Source organism: Portunus trituberculatus, chromosome 10 (assembly GCF_017591435.1).
Source record: "Portunus trituberculatus isolate SZX2019 chromosome 10, ASM1759143v1, whole genome shotgun sequence".
Taxonomy (NCBI): Eukaryota; Metazoa; Arthropoda; class Malacostraca; order Decapoda; family Portunidae; genus Portunus; species Portunus trituberculatus.
This window is the reverse complement of record NC_059264.1, coordinates 10,690,521-10,718,177: the sequence shown is the minus strand read 5'-3', so window position 1 is coordinate 10,718,177 and position 27,657 is coordinate 10,690,521. Positions and strand designations below refer to the sequence as shown.

The following is a 27,657-nucleotide window of genomic DNA, read 5'->3' as shown; positions in this document are numbered from 1 at the left end:
CGTCCTGCACTGGTCTCTTGTACGAACCAATTGATGAAAAACAACAGCATGAAATAAAATAACATAAAAAAAATAGATGAATAGATAATTACACAAAAATATGAAATGATGAAATAATGTGCATGGGTTCAGAGGCAGCAATGTCGCTCCACAGTCGGCAAAGCATCATCCAGAAAACATTATAATATTACATTCTTCTTCATCGAATACGTTATTATGTCACTCCTTACCGGGACTTACATCCTTGGCTTAAATGTAAAACATCTACATGATTTCGCATGCAATATCAACCAAAATCACATCTAAATTATCCTTTCTTTGTAAAAAAAAATATCTTACAACATAAAAGGAGTTAAACGTACAGGATTGTCTCACACTAAGTACATAGCTTCTGAGCTACTGTCAATATTACCAAGTCCTGCCTTAAGGGTGTAGTGACAACATACACAAGGGCGATGCGAGGACTATGTCTACACCTATACCACTAAAACCATCATCGACGTGTTTGCTTCTTAAGTATTCGTACTTCAGGTAATGCTATTTTGAAACTTTCATACAATTTCGGAATCAATAAGATATTCCTCGTCATAATAAGATTAGTCAGTACTCCCGGAAAGAACAGTAAAAATTATCCTTAATCTAGTTAACTGACCAATTCATTAAACAAGGCAAGGATCTTCTCCTGAAACTTGTAAGCCACCTCCTTATTGACAGCCGCCGTCGAGTAAGCAAGCTGCAACCGCGCATGTCCACGGAAGCTGAAAAGTCCCACGCCCATAGAAAACTTCTCGTTATGGATGGTCATGTAGTTGGCCGCGGAAGTCAGTTGCACGCACTTGCCAGCGCCTGCATACGACGTGCGGGGTGAGTACAGATTTGAGAATATGTAGTCACAGGAAGGCAGCTGCCGGAGAACACTGTGTGCCTCGTGTGTGTAGTCTTGGGGCCTCAACATTGTGTCCAACAATCTCTCTTCACAATTGTAGTTCCTCTTGATTTTATCCCGTAGCTCCGCGTCCAGTGTCTTGACATACTCCCAGAAGTGTTCCTTCACGTCTCGGGGCGTGGCGGTGCTCTGGGTTATGGGGATACTGTGGTAACCTAGAGGGATGTTCTGGGAATCCTTTATGAAACGGCGGCAGTCGACGGGATGGTTGCTTGACAAGTAATAGACGTCCCTGTGCAGCCCCGCCTCCTGCGCTAACTCCACCAGCCCCATGTTGATGATCGCTGTGAAGCCAGCGTTAATGGTGGCGCCCACGGAGCGACATTTGGCGGCAAACTTTTCCATGCGTTGGTTGTCCAGGACGACTAGAGGCAAGTTCTTGGTGGTCCACTCTTCCGTTTTTGGCAGCCCAAAGGTCTCCATGAGCAGAGGAAGGCGCTTGCTATTCACGTGCTGCCTGAGCGCCTTCACCAGCCTCTCTGGGTCCTGGAGCAGTGCTGCTCTAATCCTGGCCTCCTCTTCCCTCACCTTAACGCCTTCGTACAGCTCCCCGACCTGCTTGCTGCTCACGGGCAGGCCCTGCAGGAGGCTGTCTAGGATGTCAATCAGCAGTTGTGTCACCATCATCACCACCATTCCGTCGTTGGCGGCGTGGTGCAGGCTTAGCACGATGTGGCACTGGTGAGGCAAGGTTGCCTTTACTTCTGGGAAGTGGCATTCAGCGTCCTCAGGACACGGCAAGAGACGAGCTTTCCACAACGGCCCGTCGTGGAGGTCGAATGGCGAGTCCCTCACCAAGACGTGCTGCTCCTCCAAGTCACCGCCGCTCACCACCTGAAAGGATTCATCAGCGGTGAACCTCACTGAAAGAAACGTTCTCTATGCCTCAAAAGAGCAAATCTAAATGGAAACAAGCACACATTGGATGTAGCCAAACACACCTCAGACTAGCAATGAATTATGTGCCTTGACTCTGGTACAAGTCACCGGCACACCACACAGTGTTCAGTGTGGTGCCAGTCTTGTGCCTGGCCAATACAAATCAGTAGCATACCACACAGATTTCAGTGGATGCCAGTCTTGTGCCTGGCCAGAGATGCGTCAGTCAGGTGGTTGTTCCTGCAGCCACGCACAAGAAATGTGACTCCTTCCCTAAATAATTGAGTTAATTTGTCACCAAGGACAACCAGAGCAACAGTGCTCTGTGCTGCTGCAGTGATACTATACCTGAAAGTCCAGCTTACGGTGCGGCATGTCGGCGAGCCATAGCTGTCCGTCACGCAACCGGAAACACAGCCTGAGGGACTCCACCTTGCTGTGGAAAACATACATTGGGTGACGGGTGAGGGTCATCTTAGCTGCCAGGGTTGACAGTTTAATGACATTTATTTATTCATCTATTTTTTGTGACTATTTCCCTGAGAATCTTAAATGAGATGCAGTGCCACTTGCCAGCCAAACAAGACCCTGCTAATAAAACAGAACAAACGCTCTCATCGCCACAGCAGTGAGGGCACCTGAGGCAATCACATGTATGTAACTTCTTCATACTAGTCCAACTAATGGTCGCCGCAGTTGATCACCTGCCTCCGCCTTACTCTATCTCCCTTCAATGCAGCATAAACCTTCTCTCTGGTCCTCCTCTCTTCCTGCTGCCTGGAGGCTCCATCTCCATCACCTTCCTCCCCACGCGCTCTTCATCTCTCCTCTGCACAACTACATCACTTCAGCCTCGTCACGCCTCTGCCTTTGTCTCCAAACTATTCCATGCACCGTCTTTTTAATCATTGCTATTTTTTTTTCTTTGGTGTAAGGCAATTTCACATCCACCTAGGGCCTGGGTATCATGGTGATATATAGGTAACTTTAAACCACTCGACATACGACAAAGTTTCAAGGCTGTACGTGGTGAGATTCGAACCTACGCAGGGACGTCTGCCCGATCCCACGCTAACAACGCATGAAAATACTAGTAATGTTAAAATGAGAAAAAAAAAGAGCGTGATGAAAGTAAAGTATAGTACATGTAGTTGAAATTTTAAGAGAATAAGAAAGAAAAACTAAAAGCTTCAAATTAAGTGGTCTGGGATTTGGATATATTCGTTCCACTTGCCAGTGAGGGGCAACTGATCCACTTACTCCGTGCACTCAATCCACTGACATATACCAAAGAAGAACGTATTAGAAATTTCCTTCACGTTCACCCGCTGGTTGGTATCAGAGGTGAAAATGATATGTTGTGAGGTGGAACCGATATCATTGTGTATTGGACTAATATTATGTTAATTAAACAAATATGTCTTTGTAAATATTTCGTTCGTCAAAGATGCTTTCACTGTTCCAAGGGGCGTGGTGCAATGCAAGAATTTGCTGCAAAACAGTAGCTGGTGAGCAGTTTCATGGTACTGCATAATTGCAATATCTAAATCCAAACATACTGACACCACATTTGATATACCAATAATAAACGCACTTTTTACTGACCATATATATAGATAACCACCAAGAACCTTACGCTTCCCTGCCTTGCTTATGTAGCCTGTGGATTTACTGCATATAAATAACCATGACATTTTCTGGACCCTGCCTTGCTTATGTAATGTGACGTAATGATCATTGCATTGCACTTACTCGTAGAGGTGTTGGAGCGCCTCCTCCACCAGGGCGGGAGTGAGGGGCTTGGAGGAGTTGAGAGTGAGGGTGGTGGTCTGCCTAGTGCTCACCTCCACCCGCGCCACCATGCTGCGCACCCTGTCGTCCGCAGCGAACCTCCATCGTAGCTGCTCTTCTCTGTGGATGGAAAGCACACACAAAGTTATACGGAAGCACAGACTGCTCTGGAGCTGTGGCTGAGACAGACCAGTGTGGTGTGCTAGGGCCAGAAAGAACTGACATTTCAAACCAATGAATGAAATACCCAGATGAATGGAAAGGTTTTCATGTCTTGCTGACGTGATGTGTGTGGATGTACACATGGGCGTCACTCAAGGCAGGGCAGCAGACTCCTTGCCTCTGTCTCACCTTGTGACTCACACACAGAAGAACATAAAATAAGGAAGCTACAAGAAGTCATTAGGTTACACATGGCAGTCTCTGCATGAAAATACCTACCTACATAATATTTCCAACAATTGGTTAGATTTTTTTTCTTTTTTTACTTTAAGGCCTATAGCGCCTGTAGTCTCGATTGAAGTGTGAGTAGGAAGCGGTGTTCAGCTTCCGCCCACTAGTGGCGCAGGCAATTTTATTTATAGTGGTACCCATATTAGGGCCCATATCACCACCCAAGTTCATCTTGGGTGTAACCACCTAGAACCTGGGTATCATGGTGACTCTATCCCACACTCATCACCTTATCCACTAAGCCACCGCCTCCCTAGATGGAGACGGCGTGCGCCTATCCCGTTGTACTAAAAAAGTGAAGCCAGTGGGCGAAGCTTATGAGGCGGTGGGCGGAGCTTACGATCGCAACTTACACCCAAAGCATTGCCCTTTCCCTTATCAACCAGTAGGAAATTGCCACTTCCTTTTCATAACTAGAGGAAAACTCAGAAATAACTGATGGTTTGACTTATGCAAATCACATCATATACAGTGTCCTAAATATGTCATGTAGACCTGTTATTAACGGTGTCAATACGAAATACTATAATATTGAAAGAAATACAGCAGAACGTTTCCGGAAGAAATTAAAGCAAAAGATGGCTTTTTTTTTAGTTTATTACATGGCAAAAAGCAAACAGTGAAGTAATATTTCAGTGAGTGATGCTTTTTACAATGCCCTACAGTGACATGAAATCAAGCATCTTCTAAATAAAAGCTATACAGAGAGAGAGAGAGAGAGAGAGAGAGAGAGAGAGAGAGAGAGAGAGAGAGAGAGAGAGAGAGAGAGAGAGAGAGAGAGAGAGAGAGAGAGAGAGAGAGAGAGAGAGAGAGAGAGAGAGAGAGAGAGAGAGAGAGAGAGAGAGAGAGAGAGAGAGAGAGAGAGAGAGAGAGAGAGAGAGAGAGAGAGAGAGAGAGAGAGAGAGAGAGAGAATTTGACGTATTAAGTACTTGCTATACCAAGAAAAATCAACCTTCATGCCAAGTTTCACCTGATATACAGTTTATTTATTCTTCATTTAAATGCACATGTATATATACACATTTAAATCTACATGCACATGTATATTCACATGTGTACATGACCTTGTTCAGTCATACGTTTGTCCCAAAGACAGCTTCCCACCTCTCACCCAAGTTCACCAAAGCTGGAAAACACTGTATTATCTAATTTGTATGTATGATTTACCGTCTAAATCTTTGTGCCACGGTATGCCACGACTGCTGCGAGTCTATTAAGGTCACATATATGGTGGGCAGCCTTGAAACATGGACATAGACGGAAAACAAGGAGTGTAACTCGGGCGTTCCCATGTATTTTCAATGGGCGGTCGGCAATGTTTTGGGTGTAAGGGGTGTAGGGGCAGCAGCGAACCAATAGCGCGCTGGCTTCACTTTTGTGACGTCATACCGCTGTCTGTTATTCAACCTCCTTGATTTTCACCTACCATCATCCATAGATTTGTCTAATCTTCTTTTAAGGTATCTAGATAAGGTATCTAGATAACTAATAACCTCATTACTGAGTATGTTAGACTTATTTACCACTCCATTTGAGAACTACTTCTATCCCCATCGTTTATAATCTAACCTCAGTATAGTTTAAACCAGATAATTCTTTATCGTATTCCGATTACTGACCCTCATAATCTTCCTTATGTCAGAATAATTGCAAAGTGCCTTACACCAATCAAACAACACAAACACGCGCACACGCACACACACTTACTCTGCTGGTCTAGGTGAAGTGGCCATGACCTTGGAGAAGGAGGGTGCCAGGGGTGCCACAGGTGTTGGGTTGCGGGCGGTGGCGGTGGTGGCGGTGGTTTGTAGTGATCTGTGCCCATTCACGACAGCTGCCGCCCACGCCCGCGACGCTCTCTGACTCACTGTGCGAAACATAGCCTAGAAAATTGACAGAGAGAGAGAGAGAGAGAGAGAGAGAGAGAGAAATTCGTTAAAACCAGCTTGTCTTTTAACTCCTCTTTGCGTTTTGGTATGTACATTTTTCATTAATTAGCTATCATTCCAAGACACCTCTTATTCTGCAGCCACTTTCTGAGGTTGTACAGTACTAGTAGCTAGGTTTTGCACAGTACCTTTTCTCTCATCCCTTATCTTTCTTACAGATGCTAATAAAGACTCCACAAATTGCTTTTATTGATGTGAACTGTTGTATATAGCAGTGGAAGGGTTAATATCCTACTTATACAATTTTTTCTTAAATATCAGTGAGTGTTACCCGGCCGTGAGCGTCTCGTTCCCTGCATGCTATTCACGGAGTCCAAGCATGAGCGACTGTGGTGAGGCGCGACAGTTACAGGTGATATTATAATCATAAAAAAAGAACACAGAACAAGTTTCTAGAAGCCTCCCTGTTGAATGAGTTCATGATAGATATAACATCGCGATTGAGACATATCATAATCTGACAATTACATTTACAACCACTTATGTTTTTTGGATTTGTTTTGTTTTTACCAGAAACAGTCGACCGTGCCTCTATCTATTTGCCTATTAATAATTTTGAGATTTTGTTAATCTGTCACTAGAGCGTACATATATTCTTAAAAACCCGAGTAACTTCAATACGAGGCCCGGTTTCAGAAACAATTTACTCTTTTTAGCTCTATCATGCTACCACTCCTGTAATGCAGAATAAACCCAAGCCAATAAAGCAGTCTCATTTTGTATGCTTGATTTACAAAGTGAATGTTCGTATATGCTTGATACATACTCATGTCTCTTGATCCTTCTGCTGCTATGGACATCATTCCTTCTTCCTTCTTCCCAGCATTGCAAGTACAATAGACAGAAAAGGGTGAAAACAGAGCTTATCAGAAAAAAAATGTCTAAAAAGTGTTGTCATTGACCATTTTCGTAAACATTCCTGGCTGCTCCTCCATATACTTTCATAGGTTTTTATTAACAGTCTATAGTTGAAGTTATGCAGGTTTTTAAGTGTTCATATGGTTAAAGTGGCAGAACAACGAGATTCCTACATGACTTACAGAAGACGCTTTCGAAAAACCAACTAATCCTCTCCGTGGCCTTTCAAATTAATCGTTGTGAAAGAGCAATGAGTTTCGGGATACGTGCAAAGCCAAAGTCAGACAGCTTGGTCAAATGATAGGCTATAATAGCATGGACGGATAGACAGTAATACAACTTTACTCACTGATTCAATCCCAAGTGTGTAGAGAATGCAAGAATGATAAAACTGAACTAGATGTGAGAGTTTGCGAGGCGTCCGTCGTTTCTTATCGACGCTGGTGCCTCTGTGGTGCGGGCAGCGGCGCGGTGGCTTACTATATAGTCTTCTCTTAACCCCCCTTAGAGCGACTGTTTGTGTAGATGTGTGTGAAGATAACATGCTCTATCTCACTTCCCGTTACGTAACCATACTGAAGTACTAGATTTCCAAGATAGCTACTATCACGAAAAGCGCTAGCGACTGTAGACTTCATGTAAAAATAAATGACACGTAGGGAATAATTTAGAAGTTTCTCTTGTACGGGTAAAATAATCCCTTAATCTGCAGGTAAAATATAACCCAAAGGACCCCGCATAGACAACGATGACGGTGAGATCACAGTCAACCTTCTTTCTCTCTTCCTATCTCCCGGCCTTTCCCTTCCACTCGATCTAGGATACAATGAATCATATTATAATGACCTCATGAGAGAGAGAGAGAGAGAGAGAGAGAATAAAAGAAAGTTAAAGTACGGAAGCAAGAAATTAAAATATAAACAATATGAAAGAAAGATATTTTCTTTGTTGCTACTTTTAATGTTTTTATATTTTAATGTTATCATCTATGGAGAGAAAAATGAAAAAAAAATGAATGGAAAAACGGCGTGAAATAAAGACATATCCAGTGAAACGGAATGAAAGCGAGAGAGTTTTACTGTTTAAATATTTCAATGAACATAAGAACATAAAAGAGAGAAGCTGCAAGAGGCCGTCAGGCCTACACCTGGCAGTCCCTGTATGAGCAAAGCTATCTAATTCCATCTGTCATCCCCATCCATTAACTTATCTAATCTTCCTTAACCCCTTCGCGTCGGATGTTAAAAAAGCCCGCCTGTATGATATACTTGTGGTAATGCCGCGCGCCCGAGCGCGGGAAACTCGTGCAAGCTTGTCATACTTGTCGTCTTTGTGTATTATGCTGCTATTTTTTAGTTACTATATCGCCTTCGAAGAGGAAAGTGGACGCTTTTCTCTTCGAGAGAAAGAGAGAGAGAGAGAGAGAGAGAGAGAGAGAGAGACATTTGCTAATATTTTAGACACAAGCGGGACGCATGTAGCTTATCTTTCGAGAGGAAGAGGGGAGGGAGGAAGGAGAGAGAGAGAGAAGAGAGAGAGAGAGAGAGAGAGAGAGAGAGAGAGAGAGAGAGAGAGAGAGAGAGATTAGAAAATTTGTTGTGTGTGTGTGTGTGTGTGTGTGTGTGTGTGTGTGTGTGTGTGTGTGTTTTCATGAATGTAACTTATCTTTCGAGAGGGAGAGGGGAGGAGGGAAGGGAGAGAGAGAGAGAGAGAGAGAGAGAGAGAGAGAGAGAGAGAGAGAGAGAGAGAGAGAGAGATGGGAACAGTCTATGCCATTGGGTAATTTTAGACACAAGGCGGGACGCATGTAGCTTATCTTTAGTGATTGGTGGAGACAAGGATGGTGGGAGGAGCACTAGGATTTCAAAGACAGCATACGGCGTGTGTAGTTGGTATCCAACACACTATACGGGACAACTGAACTGAAGAAAGCTCAGAAAAAAAATATGACGCCTACGTAGGCGTCACCGTATATGCTACTGGGGCTTCATGACGCCTACATAGGCGTCACCGTATTGAAAGGGTTAAAAGCTCTTTATTGACTCAGACCTAACAACATAACCATTGAGTCCGTTCCACTCATCAACCACTCTGTTTGAAAACCATTTTCTTCTAATTTATCTCCTAAATCTAGATATTTCAAGCTTAAACCCATTATTTCTGGTTCTGTCTCCACTACTGATCCTAAGAATTTCGTTTATGTTCCCTTTGTTACAACCCCTATACCACTAAATACTTCTATAAGGTCCCCTCTTAACCTACGTCTCTCTAAGGAATGCAAATTGAGTTCCTTCAATCTCGCTTTATAGAGAATACCCCTCATGCCCTGTATCTTTTTTGACACCCGCCTTTGCATTGACTCCAAAAGACTTATAGCCTTTCTATAATGTTGGAACCACAGGTATTGCATAGTCAAGATGGGGTCTGACCAGCGCCAAGTATAGTTTTAGTATTACTTCGGAACTTTTGCGTTTAACATGCAACTCCTAAAAATTAATCCTAGTATACCCTATTTACCTTATTTCTAACATCTATGCATTGCTTCCTTTGACCAAGATCGAAGCTAACTATGACTCCTAAATCTTTTACGTATTTTGAACCTCCTAGTGCCTCGTTATTTATCGCGTATTTGTTTTGTTTATTTCATCAACCTACACTAAATACCCTGCACTTGTTAACGTTGAACTGAATTTACCCCTTATTTGTCCATTCGTTCATCCTGTCTAAATCTTCTTGAAAGGCAATGGCATCCGAATCTGACTATCTGAATTACCCTAAAACTGAACCCTGTGGCACCCCGCTAATTACATGACCCCTACGTGGAATTAGATTCGCTAATTACTATACCCTCTGTTGCCTATCGCCTAACCACGCTTTAATTCACCCTAATATTTTACCTTCTATTCTGTGCGCTCTAACCTTTCTCAAGAGTCTTTGATGTGGTACCATGTCACAGGCCTTACTAAAATCTAAGTATAGGATGCCATAATTATCACCATTATCTGCAGCCTTGTTAACTTTACTGTAAAACCTCAACAGTTATGTAAGGCACGACTTTTCCTTCGTAAAGCCATGTTGCGAGTGATTTATCAAACTGTGTTTGTCTACATGATCACTATTTTGTTTCGTTATTGATTCTATTAATTTGTCCACAATTGAAGCTAAGCTGCAACGTCTGTAATTTGACATTGGAGTTTTATCTTCTTTCTTAAATATGGGTATAACATTAACTTGTTGCCGCATTATCGGTACCTCACCTGACTCCAGTGACCATAAAAAGCACTGCTAAAGGCTCACGGACGACCTCCTTGCATTTCTTAAGTACTCTTTGGCATATTTCTTCAGGTCCTGGTGACTTGAAGTCTTTTTCACTATCTATCTCCTGTTCTACCATCTCCTTAGCTATGAAAATATCTGTCAGCATCTCACTCTCTTCTGCTCTAAACATCTATTAGCTATTTTTTTTTTTTTTTCTATGCAAGATGGAACACTGCCAGGAGCAACAAAATGTTAGAAAAAAAAAAAAAAGGCCCACTGGAACTGCATGTTACCTAAAAGGTCCGAAAGAATCATCCAAAAGCCAGGGACAAATGTCTTGACACCTCTCTCTTAAAAGAAGTCAAGTCGTAAGAAGATGGAAATACAGAAGCAGAGAGGGATTTCCAGAGTTTACCAGTGATAGGTACGAATGAACGAGCATACTGGTTAATTCCTGTATTAGAGAGTTGGACCGAATAGGAATGAGAGGAAGAAGAAAGTATTGTGCAGCGAGGCCGCAGGAGGAGGGGAGGCATGCAGTTAGCAAGATCAGTACAGCAGTTAGCATGAAAATAGCGATAAAAGATAAAAAGAGATGCAACATTTCGGCGGTGAGAAAGAGGCTGAAGACAGTCAGTCAGAGGAGGGGAGTTGATGAGACGAAAGGTTTTTTATTTCACCCTATCTAATAAAACTGGGTGACTGGAACCCCCACCCCCAACCATGCGAAGAGTATTCCATGCAAGGACAGATAAGGCCCTTGTACAGAGTTTGCAATTGGAGGGGCGAGCAAAACTGGCGGAGACGCCGCAGAACTCCTAACTTCATAGAAACTGTTTTAGCAAGAGATGAGATGTGAAGTTTCCAGTTAAGATTATGAGAAAAGGACAGACCGAGGATATTCAGTGTGGATGAGGGAAACAGTTGAGTGTCATTGAAGAAGAGGGGATAGTTGTATGGAAGGAGGAATTGAGTTTTTGAGGCATTGAAAACTACTAATTTTTCTCTGCCCCATTCAGAAATCTTAGAAAAATCAGAAGTCAGGCATTCTGTGGCATTCCTGCATGATCTGTTGACTTCCTGAAGGATTGGTCGTCTCTGAAAGGACGTGGGAAGATTTAGGGTGGTATCATCAGCGCAATAGTGGGTAGAGCAAGAAGTTTGGCTAAGAAGGTCATTAATGAATAATAGAGAGTGAGTGATAGGACAGAATCCTGAGGAACACCACTGTTAATAGATACAACGGCTGCAATAGAACGGTCGGAAAAGAAATTTGAGATAAAGTTCCAGAGAGAAGGATAGAAATCGTAGCAGGGCAGTTTTGAAATCAAAGCTTTGTGCCAGACTATGGCAAAAGCTTTAGAAATGTCTAAGACTACAGCAAAAGTTTCACCGAAATCTCTAAAAGAGGGTGACCAAGACTGAGGTAAGAAAAGCCAGGAGATCACCAGTAGAGCGACCTTGACGGAAGCCATACTAGCGATCAGATAGAAGATTGTGAAATGACAGATTCTTAAACGTTTAAGAATCTTCCTATTGAGGATTGATTCAAAACTTTAGGTAAGCAAGAGATTAAAGCTATAGGACGGTAGTTTGAGGGATTAGAACGGTTACCCTTTTTAGGAACAGGCTGAATGTAGGCAAACTTCCAGCAAGAAGGAAAGGTAGAAGTCGATAGACATAGTTGAAAGAGTTTGGCCAGGCAAGGTGCAAGCATGGAAGCACAGTTTTTGAGAACAATAGGAGGGACCCCATCAGGTCCATAAGCCTTCCGAGGGTTTAGGCCAGCGAGGGCATGGAAAACATCATTACGAAGAACTTTAATTGTAGGCATGAAATAGTCAGAGGGAGGAGGAGAGGGAGGAATAAGCCCAGAATCATCCAAGGTGGAGTTGTTACCAAAGGTTTGAGAGAAGAGTTCAGCTTTAGAGACAGATGAGATGGCAGTGGTGCCATCAGGATGAAATAAAGGAGGGAAAGATGAAGAAGTAAAGTTATTTGAGATGTTTTGGCCAGATGCCAGAAGTCACGAGGAGTTGGAGTTTGAAAGATTTTGACATTTTCTATTTATGAAAGAGTGTTTGGCAAGTTGAAGAACAGACTTGGCATGATTTCGGGCAGAAATATAAAGTGCATGAGATTCAGGAGATGGAAGGCTCAAGTACCTTTTGTGGGCAACCTCTCTATCATGTATAGCACGAGAACAGGCTGTGTTAAACCAAGGTTTAGAAGGTTTAGGTTGAGAAAAGAATGAGGAATGTACGCCTCCATGCCAGACACTATCACCTCTGTTATGCGTTCAGCACACAGAGATGGGTCTCTGACACGGAAACAGTAATCATTCCAGGGAAAATCAGCATAATACCTCCTCAGGTCCCACCAACTGGCAGAGGCAAAACGCCAGAGGCACCTCCGTTTTGGGGATCCTGAGGAGGAATTGGAGAAATAGGACAAGATACAGAAATGAGATTGTGATTGGAGGAGCCCAACGGAGAAGATAGGGTAACAGCATAAGCAGAAGGATTAGAGGTAAGGAAAAGATCAAGAACGTTGGGCGTATCTCCAAGACGGTACAATGGGACCATGCGTGCTTTGGGGTCCGAGGGGGTCTCCAAGCGCACGGGTTCGAATCCTGTCCACGGTCTGAATCTAGGTTAGGCTTTCTCACTCGGAGCAACGGTTTCCTAGCGGGTGGGCTTTGAGATAGGAGGTACCCCAAAAAAATATCCCCTTTAGTCCATAAACTCCAGTGAAAAGCCCACATGGTACAAATAAAAAACTAAAAAAAAAAACTAAAAAAATACGAGTAGGGTGTTGCACCAGTTGCTCTAGGTCATGGAGGATAGCAAAGTTGAAGGCTAGTTCACCAGGATGGTCAGTGAATTGAGAGGAAAGCCAAAGTTGGTGGTGAACATTGAAATCTCCAAGGATGGAGATCTCTGCGAAAGGGTAGAGGGACAGAAAGGGCTCCACTTTGGAAGTTAAATAGTCAAATAATTTACTATAGTCAGAGGAGTAAGGGGGAAGATAGACAGCACAGATAAATTTAGTTAGAGAGTGACTGTTGAGTGTAATCCAGATGGTGGAGAACTCGGAAAATTCAAGAGCGTGGGCACGAGAGTAAATTAAGTCGTTGCGCACATACGTACGTAGGTGCAACATCCAGCTTTGGAGCGAAAATGAGGAGAGAACAGAGAAGGGGCTACTGTCAGTTGCCTCAGATAGCTGTGTTTCAGTGAGGAAAAGAAGATGAGGTTTAGTAGAAGAAAGGTGGTGTTCTACAGATTGAAAATTAGATCTAAGACCGTGAATGTTGCAGAAGTTAATGAAGAAAAAGTCGAGGGAGGTGTCAAGACATTTTAGGTCGCCACCGAGAGAGCAGTCCGACCTGGGGACATTTCTGGTCCCCTCCCCAGAAGGGAACTCCGAGGCTGGATTTGGAGTCGCCATTTTGAATTTTGAGTTTTAAATGAAGGATGTGTGTGTGTGTGTGGTAAATGCATGTAGTTTTGTGTGAAGAAGGAGAGTTGTCTTTAGAGGGTAGGCTGAGACTGCCCTCTTGAGTTGTGAGACACAAAGGGAAACGTTCAGGGAGATCACAACTAACTTTACGAGTAAAGGAAGGTTCACAGCACCCCCTGATCTAGTGCTATTAGACCTCGTTAGGAATAGATTATCGTTTCGGTCTACTACCTCCCCATTTTTCCTGGGTGAAGACAGTTAAAAGAATACTTGTTCATACTTTTACTAATCTTCTCCCTAGAACTAACCATCTTCCCCATTAGATGTCTTTAAATGGCCTATTTCTTCTCTGCTTTTCGTCTTGTATAACTGAAAAATTCCCTTAGGATCCGTCTTTGCCTGGCCGGCTACCCTCAATTCATAATTGCTTTTAGCTTTCCTCGTTTACCTCTTAACTGTTCTTACTAATTCAAACCTCATCTCTTGCCTTTAGTCTCATATACTACTCATATACTACTCATATACCACTAATTATAACTTGACGAACTGGCAGCAAGATAGTTCAGTGTGACTGAGGGAGTAGAGAAATATGGTGTAAGTTAATCCCATAAATACCTTCCTATCCAGCAATTCTACCCTTATTAGCTTCGCCTTTTATACTAACAGAATAAAAATGTCTTATGTTCTAAAAATCACGCAGAGATTACAGAGGGAAGTTCGACACACAGTACTACACTGATTACTTCTGAAGGTCTGTCAGCACCGAACTAAAAATTGTGGTCTGTATTTGTTGCAGGAATTTGTCACACGGAATGTAGGATGGATGTCGGCAAACAATTTTATATACGATGTTAACAATCCTACTCAATATATAACGACGTCCTAAATTGTATCAGCATAACAGAGAGAGACGTATTCAAATGTTTGACGAACCTCATAGACTTCTATGACATACTGAACCTGTATGAGGAGAGTAAAGCGGTAGATATAATGTTCATCGACTTTCAAAAGGCCGTAAACAAAGAATAGTAATCAATGGAAAAGCATCCATGGGCAGACCTGACAAATTAGTTTTGATGCAGATGATTGTAAAGTGATGCATATATGAAGGTTATCGTAACGAAAAAAAAGAAAAAGCTTTTAAGTAGAACATTTTCAATTGTATCCAACTCAAGTGTGCTGACCATTAAATTGATTTAGAAGGAATAATATCGAATAACTTAGCCAGCTAATTTCAGAAGTCATAAAGAAAACAAATTAAATAACAACTGATATGATTGGTAGCTTTTTTATATAAATCTAAAGGAATATCACTTAGATAGGAAGTTAGAAACACACCTAACACTATAATAAACATATATTCAACACTCTTATACATCTGGCAGCCACACCTACCCACAATCCTCAGAAGGGTGGCACACAGACAGAGAGGACACACACATACACCGAATTAGTCAGGATTGTTTTGTCTCCTGTAGCCGGATAAAGAACAATACACGTGTTGACTGTCTCTTGGACTTTACTTCAAGCCCTGTGATACTGACAGCCTCACAGACACACGCGGATACTTATATAGGGTTCTGTGAGATCCCATCTACATGGCCCAGGACACCCTATATATGTACATACTTTCTTGGTCCATCCCCTTTTGGAATATTGCGTTCAAGTATGGTGCCCCTATCACCAGAATGACGTATATAAATTAGAACGAGTTCACTTATACAGTAACAAAGATTATGCCAAGTCCAAGGAGCAAAACATATGAAGAGTGTCTTAAAGAATTAAATATATTTCCATCGATTCAAGGAGGAGTAAGAGGCGAATTAATATAAGAATTTAAAATAATCAAAGGCATTGATAACATGGACTGCAAAATTGTTAAGAAAACTTCCAAAAATAATGTTTTCCATCGTGTAGTTAAAGAATGGGATTCCTCGTGACGTGATAGACTTATATATACAATGGAGAATTCTAAACGCCGTCATGATAAATAGTTTGGCTCAAATATCCGGCCAGCAGCGTTTGTTCGTCAGAGATGAAAACTCCTTGCCTCCAGGAAATGTGGCGCTATGTTTCATTTATCTTTTTTTCTTTCCTATGAAAAAATAACCTTCAGGTTCTTACTTCTGTAACTACTTAAGGCGTTTATTTCTGACGTGTTTTCCTGTATCGCTTATGCCGGAGGAGGGACGAAGGTTATGTTTTTGCAAAGGCCCATCGGTAGCCCTGTAAAGTAGCAAAAGAAACTAATCTGTGTTATATGAAAAGGGTTTACCAATAAATCTTATATTCAGAGTATTATCGTGATCACTCACTCACTGTCCGTCGTCATCATGATTCACTGTTTGTAACAGTTCCGAAACACAAAGGTGTTCGTTGCACACTCGTTGTCTTGTTGACATTGTGTGATGTTTGTATATGTTTCTGGATTGTTTGATTTTACTTTACATATTATTCTAGCATTATTGCGCCTTTTTTTCTTTTTTTTCTTAGTCTACATAGGGAGACGTCCTGAAGGCTGAAGCGGCCTCCATGTCGCACCGGAAAATGCTGTCATGGCATCTATGTGCTTATATTTTTTCATGCCTCATTTTTCTACGTCTTTTCTCTACCTGAGTTCACTTTGCTCACTTTTTTGTACTATTGTCTGACAAGAGTTGTTTCATCACATGTTGGGTTGGGTCGCTAAGGGAAGCTTATCTCCTATCTATATCGAGCGATGTTATATAAACCTTTGTTCTTTTGTTTCATGATATTCTATGGCTCGCCTTCTTCCTTTCTGTTTGGGTATTGGTTCATTCATTTTGTCGGTCAATGTGTGTACTTTGTTGTGCGTTTGTTTCTTATTCTATCGAGACACATAATTTAAAAAATAACACGTGTTTTTATCCAATAGACACACAATCAAATCGCTTTCTCTACATTAAGAAAACATCACCAGCTGTAATCGTGTGTGCCTTTTCACGTTATCACCTGCACTTTATTAACGGCCCGTGATAAGTCTCTCTGTCCATCAAAGCGTCATAACCAGATATATGATAGAGGTCTGTTTCATAACGTGTTTGTCTCACTTTGCCTTATCACACTATGTATGTTTATATTTACAACATCTTTTTTCTGCTTTCTATTTTCATTTTCCTCGTTTTCCTCTTTCATCTTGTCCTCCTTTCCTTCCTCTACTGCTACAACTACTACTCTCTCTCTCTCTCTCTCTCTCTCTCTCTCTCTCTCTCTCTCTCTCTCTCTCTCTCTCTCTCTCTCTCTCTCTCTCTTTCCTCCGTCCTCCTCCTCCTCTTTTTCCTGAAGGTATATACTCAACAGAACATTGAACTCAACGACAGGAAGGCCATAGCTAGTCCTATTCACCAGCACACGTCACATGACTCGCAAATCTTCACTCTACTTGTCCATAAATGCACTTGACCTTCTCTCCAAACACGTAGGTACAAACCACTTTTCTCTTTGAGTGGTTCCTGACCTTTCCTAAACTCATCCACTTTTACGTCAACATTCATGTACAGAGAATAATTGACTGTAAAAACGGTACATGAATATTTGATGCTTTAAGAATGAAAGAGATGTAAATGAAATTGTCAGGATTTTATTTTTCTCACAGAATATAGCTACTCGGCCCTAAATAATTGTTACATAAGTCATAATGCGTACTTAGACAAAACATCTCAAACCAGTGAGAAGTGAGATATATGTCTGGATGTAATATACTGCCACGATATGTAGATTACTTTTACTTTAACAGACCAGTTTATGGATAGGGAAGATAGACGGATAGAAGTAGGCCTGTGTAAGCCGTAGGGTGACTTCTTGCAAATTCCCTTATTATTTTATCTATATTTTCTTATGTTCTTAAAGCAAGTAGTGAAGTGGTAGGAAACACTGAGAAATGGAAGCTGAGGAAACAGAGAGAACAGAAATGTTAGAGAAATAGAGTCCTTCAGCCAGAACACTGTAGCGCACCGGCAGTGAGTGGATTGTGAGGTGAGGAAACAGACGAAGGAAAAATATTTCAGCATGGAGTCTTTTTTCAGAAATGTTAGAGAAATAGAGATATTCTGTTTCTTCAGCCGCTTTCTCGCCACCACAGTCCACTCGCTTGTCTATTATGTACAGTGCTGGCAGTTCATTGAAGGTAAAGGCTAGAATAGGTGTTTATCATAAGAAGTACACAAGACAATAAGGAAATAGAATACGTTAAAGATCATTCTTCTCATCATCATCATCTCTCACTCTCTCTCTCTCTCTCTCTCTCTCTCTCTCTCTCTCTCTCTCTCTCTCTCTCTCTCTCTCTCTCTCTCTCTCTCTCTCTCTCTCTCTCTCTCTCTCTCTCTCTCTCTCGCGCGCGCTCTCTCTGTAGAGGATGTCAAAGAACTTATTTATAAAGCACTAAGCAAAACAAGAAGGGAAACGCATGTACAAAACACAACAAGAGAGTTCAAGATTGCAAACCTTCGGAGGGTCATGGCCAGGAGGAAAAACAATAGCAGAGATCAATTAACTGAATTTATGAAATCCCAAACTAAATGTACCGATGATTAAAATTACACACACGTACGCAAACACACACACACACACACACACACACACACACACACACACACACACACACACACACACACACACGAAGATCGGTCTATGAGCTCTGAGCTCGCTCCGTAATGGGGAAGACTGGCTGGGTGACCAGCAGACGACCGAGGTGAATTACACACACAGTCTATGCATGTGATTTTAAGTATGTATTAGAATATTTCTCTCTGTAAAATGTATATTTTCAGCTTCCGAGCTGCTTATGTCTCAATAAACCATTTATTATTATCATTATTATTATTATTATTATTATTATTATTATTACACACACACACACACACACACACACACACACACACACACACACACACACACACACACACACACACACACACACACACACCCGGTAGCTCAGTGGTTAGAGCGCTGGCTTCACAAGCCAGAGGACCGGGGTTCGATTCCCGGCCGGGTGGAGATATTTGGGTGTGTCTCCTGTCACGTGTAGCCCCTGTTCACCTAGCAGTGAGTAAGTACGGGAGTTGTGACCTTGTTGTCCCGGTGTGTGGTGTGTGCCTGGTCTCAGGCCTATCCGAAGATCGGATATAATGAGCTCTGAGCTCGCTCTGTAGGGTAACGTCTGGCTGTCTTGTTAGAGACTGCAGCAGATCAAACAGTGAAACAGTGAAACACACACACACACACACACACACACACACACACACACAGAGAGAGAGAGAGAGAGAGAGAGAGAGAGAGAGAGAGAGATAACGATAAAAATAGAGACGAGGGAAGGAAGTTAATGGACAGTGCCCAGAAAGGAAACGGGAGCAAGAGAGCACAGGAGAGTGCTCTAACAGCGCCATGAGATTACAGTGTTAATTATCAGCCATGCATGTGGTGGCTCCTCACGCCGGGCATTCCCTGCCAACTGTTATCTCGTGGACTTTCCCTTCTAAACATCAAAAGATAACCAAATGAGTTTTATTTCAGGCTATCTGTTGCATGAGTGTCAATGATAAAATTGTGGGATACATCTTGTCTTGGCTATTCTGGTGTATGTATGTATGTATGTATGTATCATTATTTTCATTACCATTACCATTACTGTCATCATTATCATCATCATTACTAATATTATTATTATCATCATTATAGTAGTAACTGTAATAAAAATGATAATAGTAATAATGATGATGATAATAATAGTAATAATAATAATAATAATAATAATAATAATAATAATAATAATAATAATAATAATAATAATAATAGTAATAATAATGATAATGATCATAAGAAGTACACAAGACAATAAGGAAATAGAATACATTAAAGATCATTCTCATCATCTCTCTCTCTCTCTCTCTCTCTCTCTCTCTCTCTCTCTCTCTCTCTCTCTCTCTCTCTCTCTGTAGCGGATGTCAAAGAACTTAGTTTATAAAGCACTAAGCAAAACAAGAAGGGAAACGCATGTACAAAACACAACAAGAGAGTTCAAGATTGCAAACCTTCGGAGGGTCGTGGCCAGGAGGAAAAACGATAGCAGAAATTGATTAACTGAATTTATGAAATCCCAAACCAAATGTACCGATGATTAAAATTACACACACACACACACACACACACACACACACCGCGTAGTGTAGTGGTTAGCACGCTCGACTCACAATCGAGAGGGCCGGGTTCGAGTCCCGGTAAAGCGGCGAGGCAAATGGGCAAGCCTCTTAATGTGTGGCCCCTGTTCACCTAGCAGTAAATAGGTAAGGGATGTAACTCGAGGGGTTGTGGCCTCGTTTTCCCGGTGTGTGGAGTGTGTTGCGGTCTCAGTCCTACCCGAAGATCGGTCTATGAGTTCTGAGCTCGCTCCTTAATGAGGAAGACTGGCTGGGTGACCAGCAGACGACCGTGGTGGTGAATTACACACGCACTCACGAAGATCGGTCTATGAGCTCTGAGCTCACTCCGTAATGGGGAAGACTGGCTGGGTGACCAGTAGGCGACCGAGGTGAATTACACACACAGACTATGTATGTGATTTTAAGTATGTATTAGGATATTTCTCTCTGTAAAATGTATATTTTCAGCTTCCGAGCTGCTTATGTCTCAATAAACCATTTATTATTATTATTATTATTATTATTATTATTATTATTATTATTATTATTATTATTATTATTATTATTATTATTATTATTATTATTATTATTATTATTATTATTATTATTATTATTATTACACACACACACACACACACACACACACACACACACACACACACACACACACACACACACACACACACACTGGCTTCAAGCCAGAGGACCGGGGTTCGATTCCCCGGCCGGGTGGAGATATTTGGGTGTGTCTCCTTTCACGTGTAGCCCCTGTTCACCTAGCAGTGAGTAAGTACGGGATGTAAATCGAGGAGTTGTGACCTTGTTGTCCCGGTGTGTGGTGTGTGCCTGGTCTCAGGCCTATCCGAAGATCGGAAATAATGAGCTCTGAGCTCGTTCCGTAGGGTAACGTCTGGCTGTCTCGTCAGAGACTGCAGCAGATCAAACAGTGAAACACACCGCGTAGTGTAGTGGTTAGCAAGCTCGACTCACAATCGAGAGGCCCGTGTTCGAGTCCCGGCGCGGCGAGGCAAATGGGCAAGCCTCTTAATGTGTAGCCCCTGTTCACCTAGCAGTAAATAGGTACGGGATGTAACTCGTGGGGTTGTGGCCTCGCTTTCCCAATGTGGGGAGTGTGTTGTGGTCTCAGTCCTACCCGAAAATCGGTCTATGAGCTCTGAGGTCGCTCCGTAATGGGGAAGACTGGCTGGGTTGACCAGCAGACGCATGAGGTGAATTACACACACACACACACACACACACACACACACACACACAGAGAGAGAGAGAGAGAGAGAGAGAGAGAGAGAGAGAGAGAGAGAGATAACGATAAAAATAGAGACGAGGGAAGGAAGTTAATGGACAGTGCCCAGAAAGGAAACGGGAGCAAGAGAGCACAGGAGAGTGCTCTAACAGCGCCATGAGATTACAGTGTTAATTATCAGCCATGCATGTGGTGGCTCCTCACGCCGGCATTCCCTGCCAACTGTTATCTCGTGGACTTTCCCTTCTAAACATCAAAAGATAACAAAATGAGTTTTATTTCAGGCTATCTGTTGCATGAGTGTCAATGATAAAATTGTGGGATACATCTTGTCTTGGCTATTCTGGTGTATGTATGTATGTATGTATGTATCATTATTTTCATTACCATTACCATTACTGGCATCATTATCATCATCATTACTAATATTATTATTATCATCATTATAGTAGTAACTGTAATAAAAAATGATAATAGTAATAATGATGATGATAATAATAGTAGTAGTAATAATAATAATAATAATAATAATAATAATAATAATAATAATAATAATAATAATAATAATAATAATAATAATATCAATAATAATAATGATAATAATAATAATAATAATAATAATAATAATAATAATAATAATAATAATAATAATAATAATATAACAATAATAATAACAATAGTAATAATAACAATAATGATAAAATGATAATGATAACAACAATAATGATAATGATTATTTATTATTATTAGTTGTAGTAGTGGTTGTAGTAGTAACAAAATCAACATTCTCTCTCTCTCTCTCTCTCTCTCTCTCTCTCTCTCTCTCTCTCTCTCTCTCTCTCTCTCTCTCTCTTTCACACAACTGGAAAGTCACTATGGTATGATTCATAGCAAGGTTAATATAATACAAGGTAATCTCAGCTCTCACCTGCCACGAGGATAATAAGGACGTTACATTTAAGAAGTGGAATTAAAAGAAAACGGAGACGACCTACACCGTACAGAACACTACTGCATTTTTAAATGTGGAGCATCTCGAGCAAATGGCATGTCAACCAGTGCAGTGGTAGGCCTTTTCTTGGTAACGTTACATATTTTAAGCCCTTTTTTTTTTACCTCAGTTCTTCTTCTTTGGGTAAATTACGACAATGTAATTACGATAACGTAATTTACCCAAGCATAAGTTCCTTTCCCATGCATAGACTTGTATCCACGAACAATGTGAGATGCGGGTATTTCTTTATGATGTCACAGCCTCAGGGCTAATGCGCTCACCATCAGAGGCTGAATACGACTGACCGAGTGACAAGCGTCATTGCGTCAGGTCAGAGACCGCCCGACCCATCCTAAACGTGACGTCACTACCACCTCTACTTAGATCAAGCTTATTTTGTGCTCCAGTCCCCCTCAGCTGTGACTGCTTTGTAGACGAAGAGAGAAAGATGGTTGTGACTGTGTGACTTCGCTGTCTTCCCTATGGCCCTTTGGGACCATAGATGGGTTATATTTTACCTGAAGACTAAGTGATTATTTTTTCGTATAAGGAAAACTTCTAAATTACTCCACACGTTTCATTTATTTTCACATGAAATCTGTAGTCTCTAGCACTTTCCATATGATAGTATGTACGTACACAACCACTGTTAATTATCATCTTATACATGGTGGTCACAACCTATACAGAAGCTTAAATGACTGAATTGACCAAGCAGGCAAATACAAAGGTAGACAAACATGTAGGCAAAAAAGCAGAGGTTGACAGACAGAAAGACAGACAGACAGACACAAAATCAATAGAGTAATACGAGAAAATATAGAAAATGAAATAGACTGCCATATTATATCCAATATCTGCTTATCTTTTTTTACACGGTACTTATCATTCTCAGAAAACCATCTCATATGTGGGAAGCTAAAGTAATTGCCTCTGTTACGGGAGGCAGCAAGGCTATAAATAAATAAATAAATGATGATGATAATAATAAATAAAATAAATAAAATCAGCGCTGTCTACCCAGGTCTATGTTAGATTGACTTATGTTCTTCCTTCTTTTCATATGTTCTTATATCCCTCTTTTCTTATGTTTTTATAATATATGGATGGCTATCATAAATGGAATTAAGTAGCTTTGCTCATAGAGAGAATGCCACGTGTAGGCCTGACAGCCTCTTGCAGCTTCCCTCTTTCTTATGTTCATGTTCTTATGACTCCTGACATCACGCTGTAGTTAGTTAGCTTCACGAGTGTGCTTCCATGGTTTGAGGGAAAGTTTATGTCTTAAACAACGTAGATAAAAGTTATACTCATGTTGCAGTCATCGTACATAAAAGTAATGCTCTTGTTGTAGTTATAAGTTGTATCCTGCTTTGTCGCCAAGATGATACGAAGGTTCGAGCAACGCGGTGCGTCGTGAGGACCGGAGAGCGAGGAGAAAGAACTAACAAGGATAAGATTCATCATGGCGACGAAGCAGACCACAAACTATGACCACGACTGCACAGTGACATGAACACCAAGTCCTTGCTTTTCTCTACATCGATTCCTTATAACAGGCTGAGGCGGACGTTATTGCGCTTATCAAGGTCATTTCCATTGTTCTAGGGAAAGTTTAGCAAGTCTTCAGCACCAAAGGAAGTAATGCCCATGTAGTACAGTAATCTAACATGAACGTCCACTCATTGTCTCCCTCTCGTCTCCTAGAAGTGAGCAAGACTGCCTGGCGTCTGCTCACACTAACTCTTATAATTTTCATTCACTTTCCTTTATATTCGGAATTACAGCGGATAAGACACGTGCTTCCCCGATCACTCCTGCTGCAAGACTGAGGTGAGAAGGCACGTATCAGATTCCTGGGAATAGAACAGTCACGAATTTCTAAATAACAACTCATGCACGTATAATCGGTTCCTTTTTTTGTTCTCGTGTAAGGAGTAATGCTAAATGCTGCATGAATTATTAAACAAACATTATGGTTATCTGTTTATTAGATATTATGAATAAGACTAATATTTCATACACTTATTTGTACATTTCTTTTAACGTTTGGAATGCTGTACCTGCATGTCTGTCCTTCCCTATGACTTTATGCACCAATTCTTGATATCTTGCACTCCTATGCACACTGATTTCTAGAGACAGTTTTTTTCTTCAATATTCTCTAAATTACTCTATTGCCGAGAAAACACAAAATCAACCGTCTATTCTGTGTCCTCTTTCCGTGTGCACATACAAGCACCTTTCACAGTGCACTGGCAAGAAAATATAAGAAAAGGGAATGAATTGTCTTGGTTACACTAAAAGAAGCAGAATGGTAAATAATCATGAACATGGAGAAGAGAGAGATAGATAGATAGAGAGAGAGAGAGAGAGAGAGAGAGAGAGAGAGAGAGAGAGAGAGAGAGAGAGAGAGAGAGGAAAGGCATCCATACGAGATAACTTGACTATTTGACTTCTTTTCTACATGGCCGCTCTCTATCGTGTCAGTGTTAGGCCAATCAATGTGTGGAGTGGAGAAAAACGAAGGCGACGCAACATCCTTAACAACCCATGACACTTCAATTAGAACCTCTGGGAAGTAGTCATTGTGCGGAAAATAAACTCAGAATATAGTTCTAGATGTGAGTGTGGATGTAAGTTTCTACACTGCGTCAAAGCCTGGTGAGTCAGCTAGTGGCGTAGAGAATAATGAGGTAGATACAGACGAAGAGACTGTAGAGAACACCCAGGAGAACTCTTCCCCGGCGCAGGACAAGACTGGCCGTGATTTTGTCAGGCCCACTGGAGGCCATGTGCACTGCGATGACAGCGGCGGGGAAAGCGACGCTGAAGAGAAGCCACAGATCAAGCAGGCGGAGGTACGAGCAGGACGGGAGGGTCGCCAGCGTGTCTGAGTACAGCGACACCAGCGTCAGCAAGGCCAGGAGACTCAGCATCACGCGGCTCTGCAAGTCCTCCGCGGGCACTGTCATCGTACCGTACCTGTGACATGAGTCCTTGGTGGAGGGTATCTTTTCTTATGTCTCGTCTTAACAGTTTCAACATACTCTATTGGAGGTTACTGAGTTTTTAAGAGGCTTTCATGATTTCAGTGGTAGTTTAACAAGAAATTTATATACCTCAATGGAAATTGTATTTATTACCTCTGTGGGTCTTAAGATAGTCTTTACGAGGGAAGGATTGAAGTGTTTAAAAATAGGGATCTGCTGAAACAACAGTTAGGTATTTCACGTTGTAGAACAGAACACATATTCTTAAACATCCCTGGCCAGTTTTCCATGAGGACTACCTTTAGAGGCCATAAGGATGACTAGTTGGGTTTCCAAGGGTATTTCATTTTTTTTCATTGATGATGCAGAATATTCATTAGAATTAAACTGTCACTGGAATCAAGAAAAAAAAAAAACTATCTAGAAACCTACAAATCTTCCAACAAACCCTGTAAAAAAGTTACCAAATAAGATACCTAGAAGATGAGAGGTGACCGCCCCTGAACACAAAGCTTTATGGAAAAGGAGTTATAAAGTATGTTAAAAACACTTAAGACACCGAAGCATTTTGAAATAAGAACAGCACATTTATGCACGTAAGAGAACAGCATGAGAAGTAAAACGTGACCGCCTCAAGATACAAATTCAAAAGCTGTATGTATACGATTAAAATAGAACCCAGTGGAAGTAATGAAGATGAAGAAACCGAAACACCTTAAAAGACGGACTATGCTCAGATCCGTGGAAGCCCAACTAGACATCTCTATTGCCTCTAAAGGTAGTCCTCATGAAACACCAGCTGGGGATGTTTAAGAAAACGGGTGTCCCCGACCAACACCCTTCCTGACGGACGAGTATCGCCCCCAGACCCACACAGACAAGAGAACAGGAGGATCATTTCAGGACGCAAATTCAAGAGGTGCATGCGAGTTAGGTCAAGTATCAGGAGGATAGATGGAGGCCACGTACCCCACGATGTGCAACAGGACCGTAGGGCAGAACGTGGCCCACAGGTGGTACGTACAACACCGCCGCAACTTCATGCTGAGCCTCACCACGTTGGACCTGAGGGCGGCACGATTCAGCACACACACACACACACACACACACACACACACACACACATAGATTGATTGGTAGACTGGTAGATAGATAGATAGATAGATAGATATATAGATAGATAGATAGATAGATAGATAGATAGATAGATAGGTAGACAAATATATAGACATCCATTTACACAGATAGATTGTTTATTGACCACAGCAATTCTTCATACTGTAATTAATCAAAGTATAACATTAAAACTATGAATAATAATACCTGTGCTTATTGTATGCAAACATATCTGCAATCCACACACACACACACACACACACACACACACACACATACACACACACAGACACACCGCCCCCTCCCTAACCAACAAGCAAACCATCAATAGAAAATCAAATGAATCCTTGTCGCACCGCACTACATTTGACACATTATGATCTTGTTGAGCTATTTGATCATTTGAGGTTCGCCAGTAGGAAGGATGAAAGACAAAATACTGGTTAACTCTTGCATTAGAAAGGTGGACAGTATAGGGATGAAAGAGAGAGCGCCATATTCAGAGACACTTTCTTCTCTCACCCTTTACAAAGACCACAGAGACGATTAACAGAATTCTAAAGAGTATTTTTTCCTGTTGATTATATAGAAAACTTATCATAATGTCTCTGAATCATAGAAACATCCTTGAAAACCCGTGTCACTTCAACTAGAGCCCTTTGAAAATTGTGAAGGTGCGACGTGAAGTGTTTCAGAATATGGGCCAGAGAGAAAGAAGGAAGCTTTACCAGTCACTCTTCACGCACCCGTTCTGGAGATGAAGCGCGCAGTCATACAGTTCAAACTCCGTCATGGTGGTGTTCTGGGGACACACGCGGGCGGAGGGCAGTGGGTGCTGGTGGTAGCGAGCGTACTGCTGGGGGACGTTGGTCAGCAGGAAGGTGACGTTGCACTCTTGCTTGTCGAAGGGGAAGCGGGAGAGGCTGAAGGAGCAGGACACGTGGGCCGAAACCTCCAACATTAGCTCCAGCCGGTTTTCGCTTCCCTCGAACACTATGTCTGGAGTGTTGCGTTGTATCAGATCTTATATGTGACAAGGAAACACTCATCAAGATAAGCGCGTTATTTATGCTTTATGTGAACGTGTTATAGCTTACCTCATCGACAGTTTTTTTTTTTTTTTCCCAAAGTGTGCGTACCTAGAGTAAACAAAGCGCATGGACGGATACAAGACATGACAGGTGTGTTTTAGTGTGCAGTACAAAAAGGTGTTTTAGGAAGAATTATGCATTATGTAGGGAATTATTTTAAGCCAGTACGTGTTTTCATATGTATTCTGCTTACTATTCGGTTATTTTATACAACTTCAGATATTTATGTTGGGATTAGAATAGGGAAGACTGGCCATTAATCCCCTGACTTCCATAGACCCTTCCTAATCTAATTATATCCAAAACTTATGGCAAGAAGTACTTGAAGGGGTTGAAGTATTAAAGATTTGTTTATCATGTAAGAAATCAGTTCAAACTGATATTAAAGTTTTATAGACTCAAGTATTACATCAGTGCATTGCAGATGTTCACTCGCACGGTTCAAAA

The 27,657-nt window shown here is 41.6% G+C and overlaps 2 protein-coding genes across 3 annotated transcripts in view; both read right to left on the bottom strand.

Annotated features, from left to right (window-relative positions):
* LOC123502068 overlaps positions 1 to 7,372 on the bottom strand; it is a 7,773-nt gene extending 401 nt beyond the window's left edge. The window contains exons 1-6 of one of the 2 annotated variants that reach the window (XM_045251223.1): positions 7,227 to 7,336; positions 6,786 to 6,834; positions 5,778 to 5,953; positions 3,578 to 3,736; positions 2,174 to 2,261; positions 1 to 1,780 (exon numbers count right to left, since the gene is read on the bottom strand). The exon at positions 1 to 1,780 is cut by the window's left edge and continues 401 nt beyond it. In XM_045251223.1, coding sequence (XP_045107158.1) covers positions 644 to 1,780; positions 2,174 to 2,261; positions 3,578 to 3,736; positions 5,778 to 5,950 — 1,557 coding nt within the window. In that variant the 5' untranslated portion in view covers positions 5,951 to 5,953; positions 6,786 to 6,834; positions 7,227 to 7,336 and the 3' untranslated portion in view covers positions 1 to 643. Of the gene's footprint in view, positions 1,781 to 2,173; positions 2,262 to 3,577; positions 3,737 to 5,777; positions 5,954 to 6,785; positions 6,835 to 7,226 lie in introns of both variants that reach the window. The other variant, XM_045251222.1, reaches the window with a different exon arrangement.
* Positions 7,373 to 24,393: 17,021 nt separating this feature from the next.
* Positions 24,394 to 26,104, bottom strand: LOC123502114 (ligand-gated ion channel 50-like). Its single transcript, XM_045251325.1, has 2 exons — positions 25,973 to 26,104; positions 24,394 to 24,995 (listed from the first exon to the last, which is right to left on the bottom strand). The coding sequence occupies exons 1-2, from the start codon at positions 26,044 to 26,046 to the stop codon at positions 24,680 to 24,682; spliced, it is 390 nt and encodes a 129-aa protein (XP_045107260.1). The 5' UTR covers positions 26,047 to 26,104; the 3' UTR covers positions 24,394 to 24,679.
* Positions 26,105 to 27,657: the final 1,553 nt, after the last annotated feature.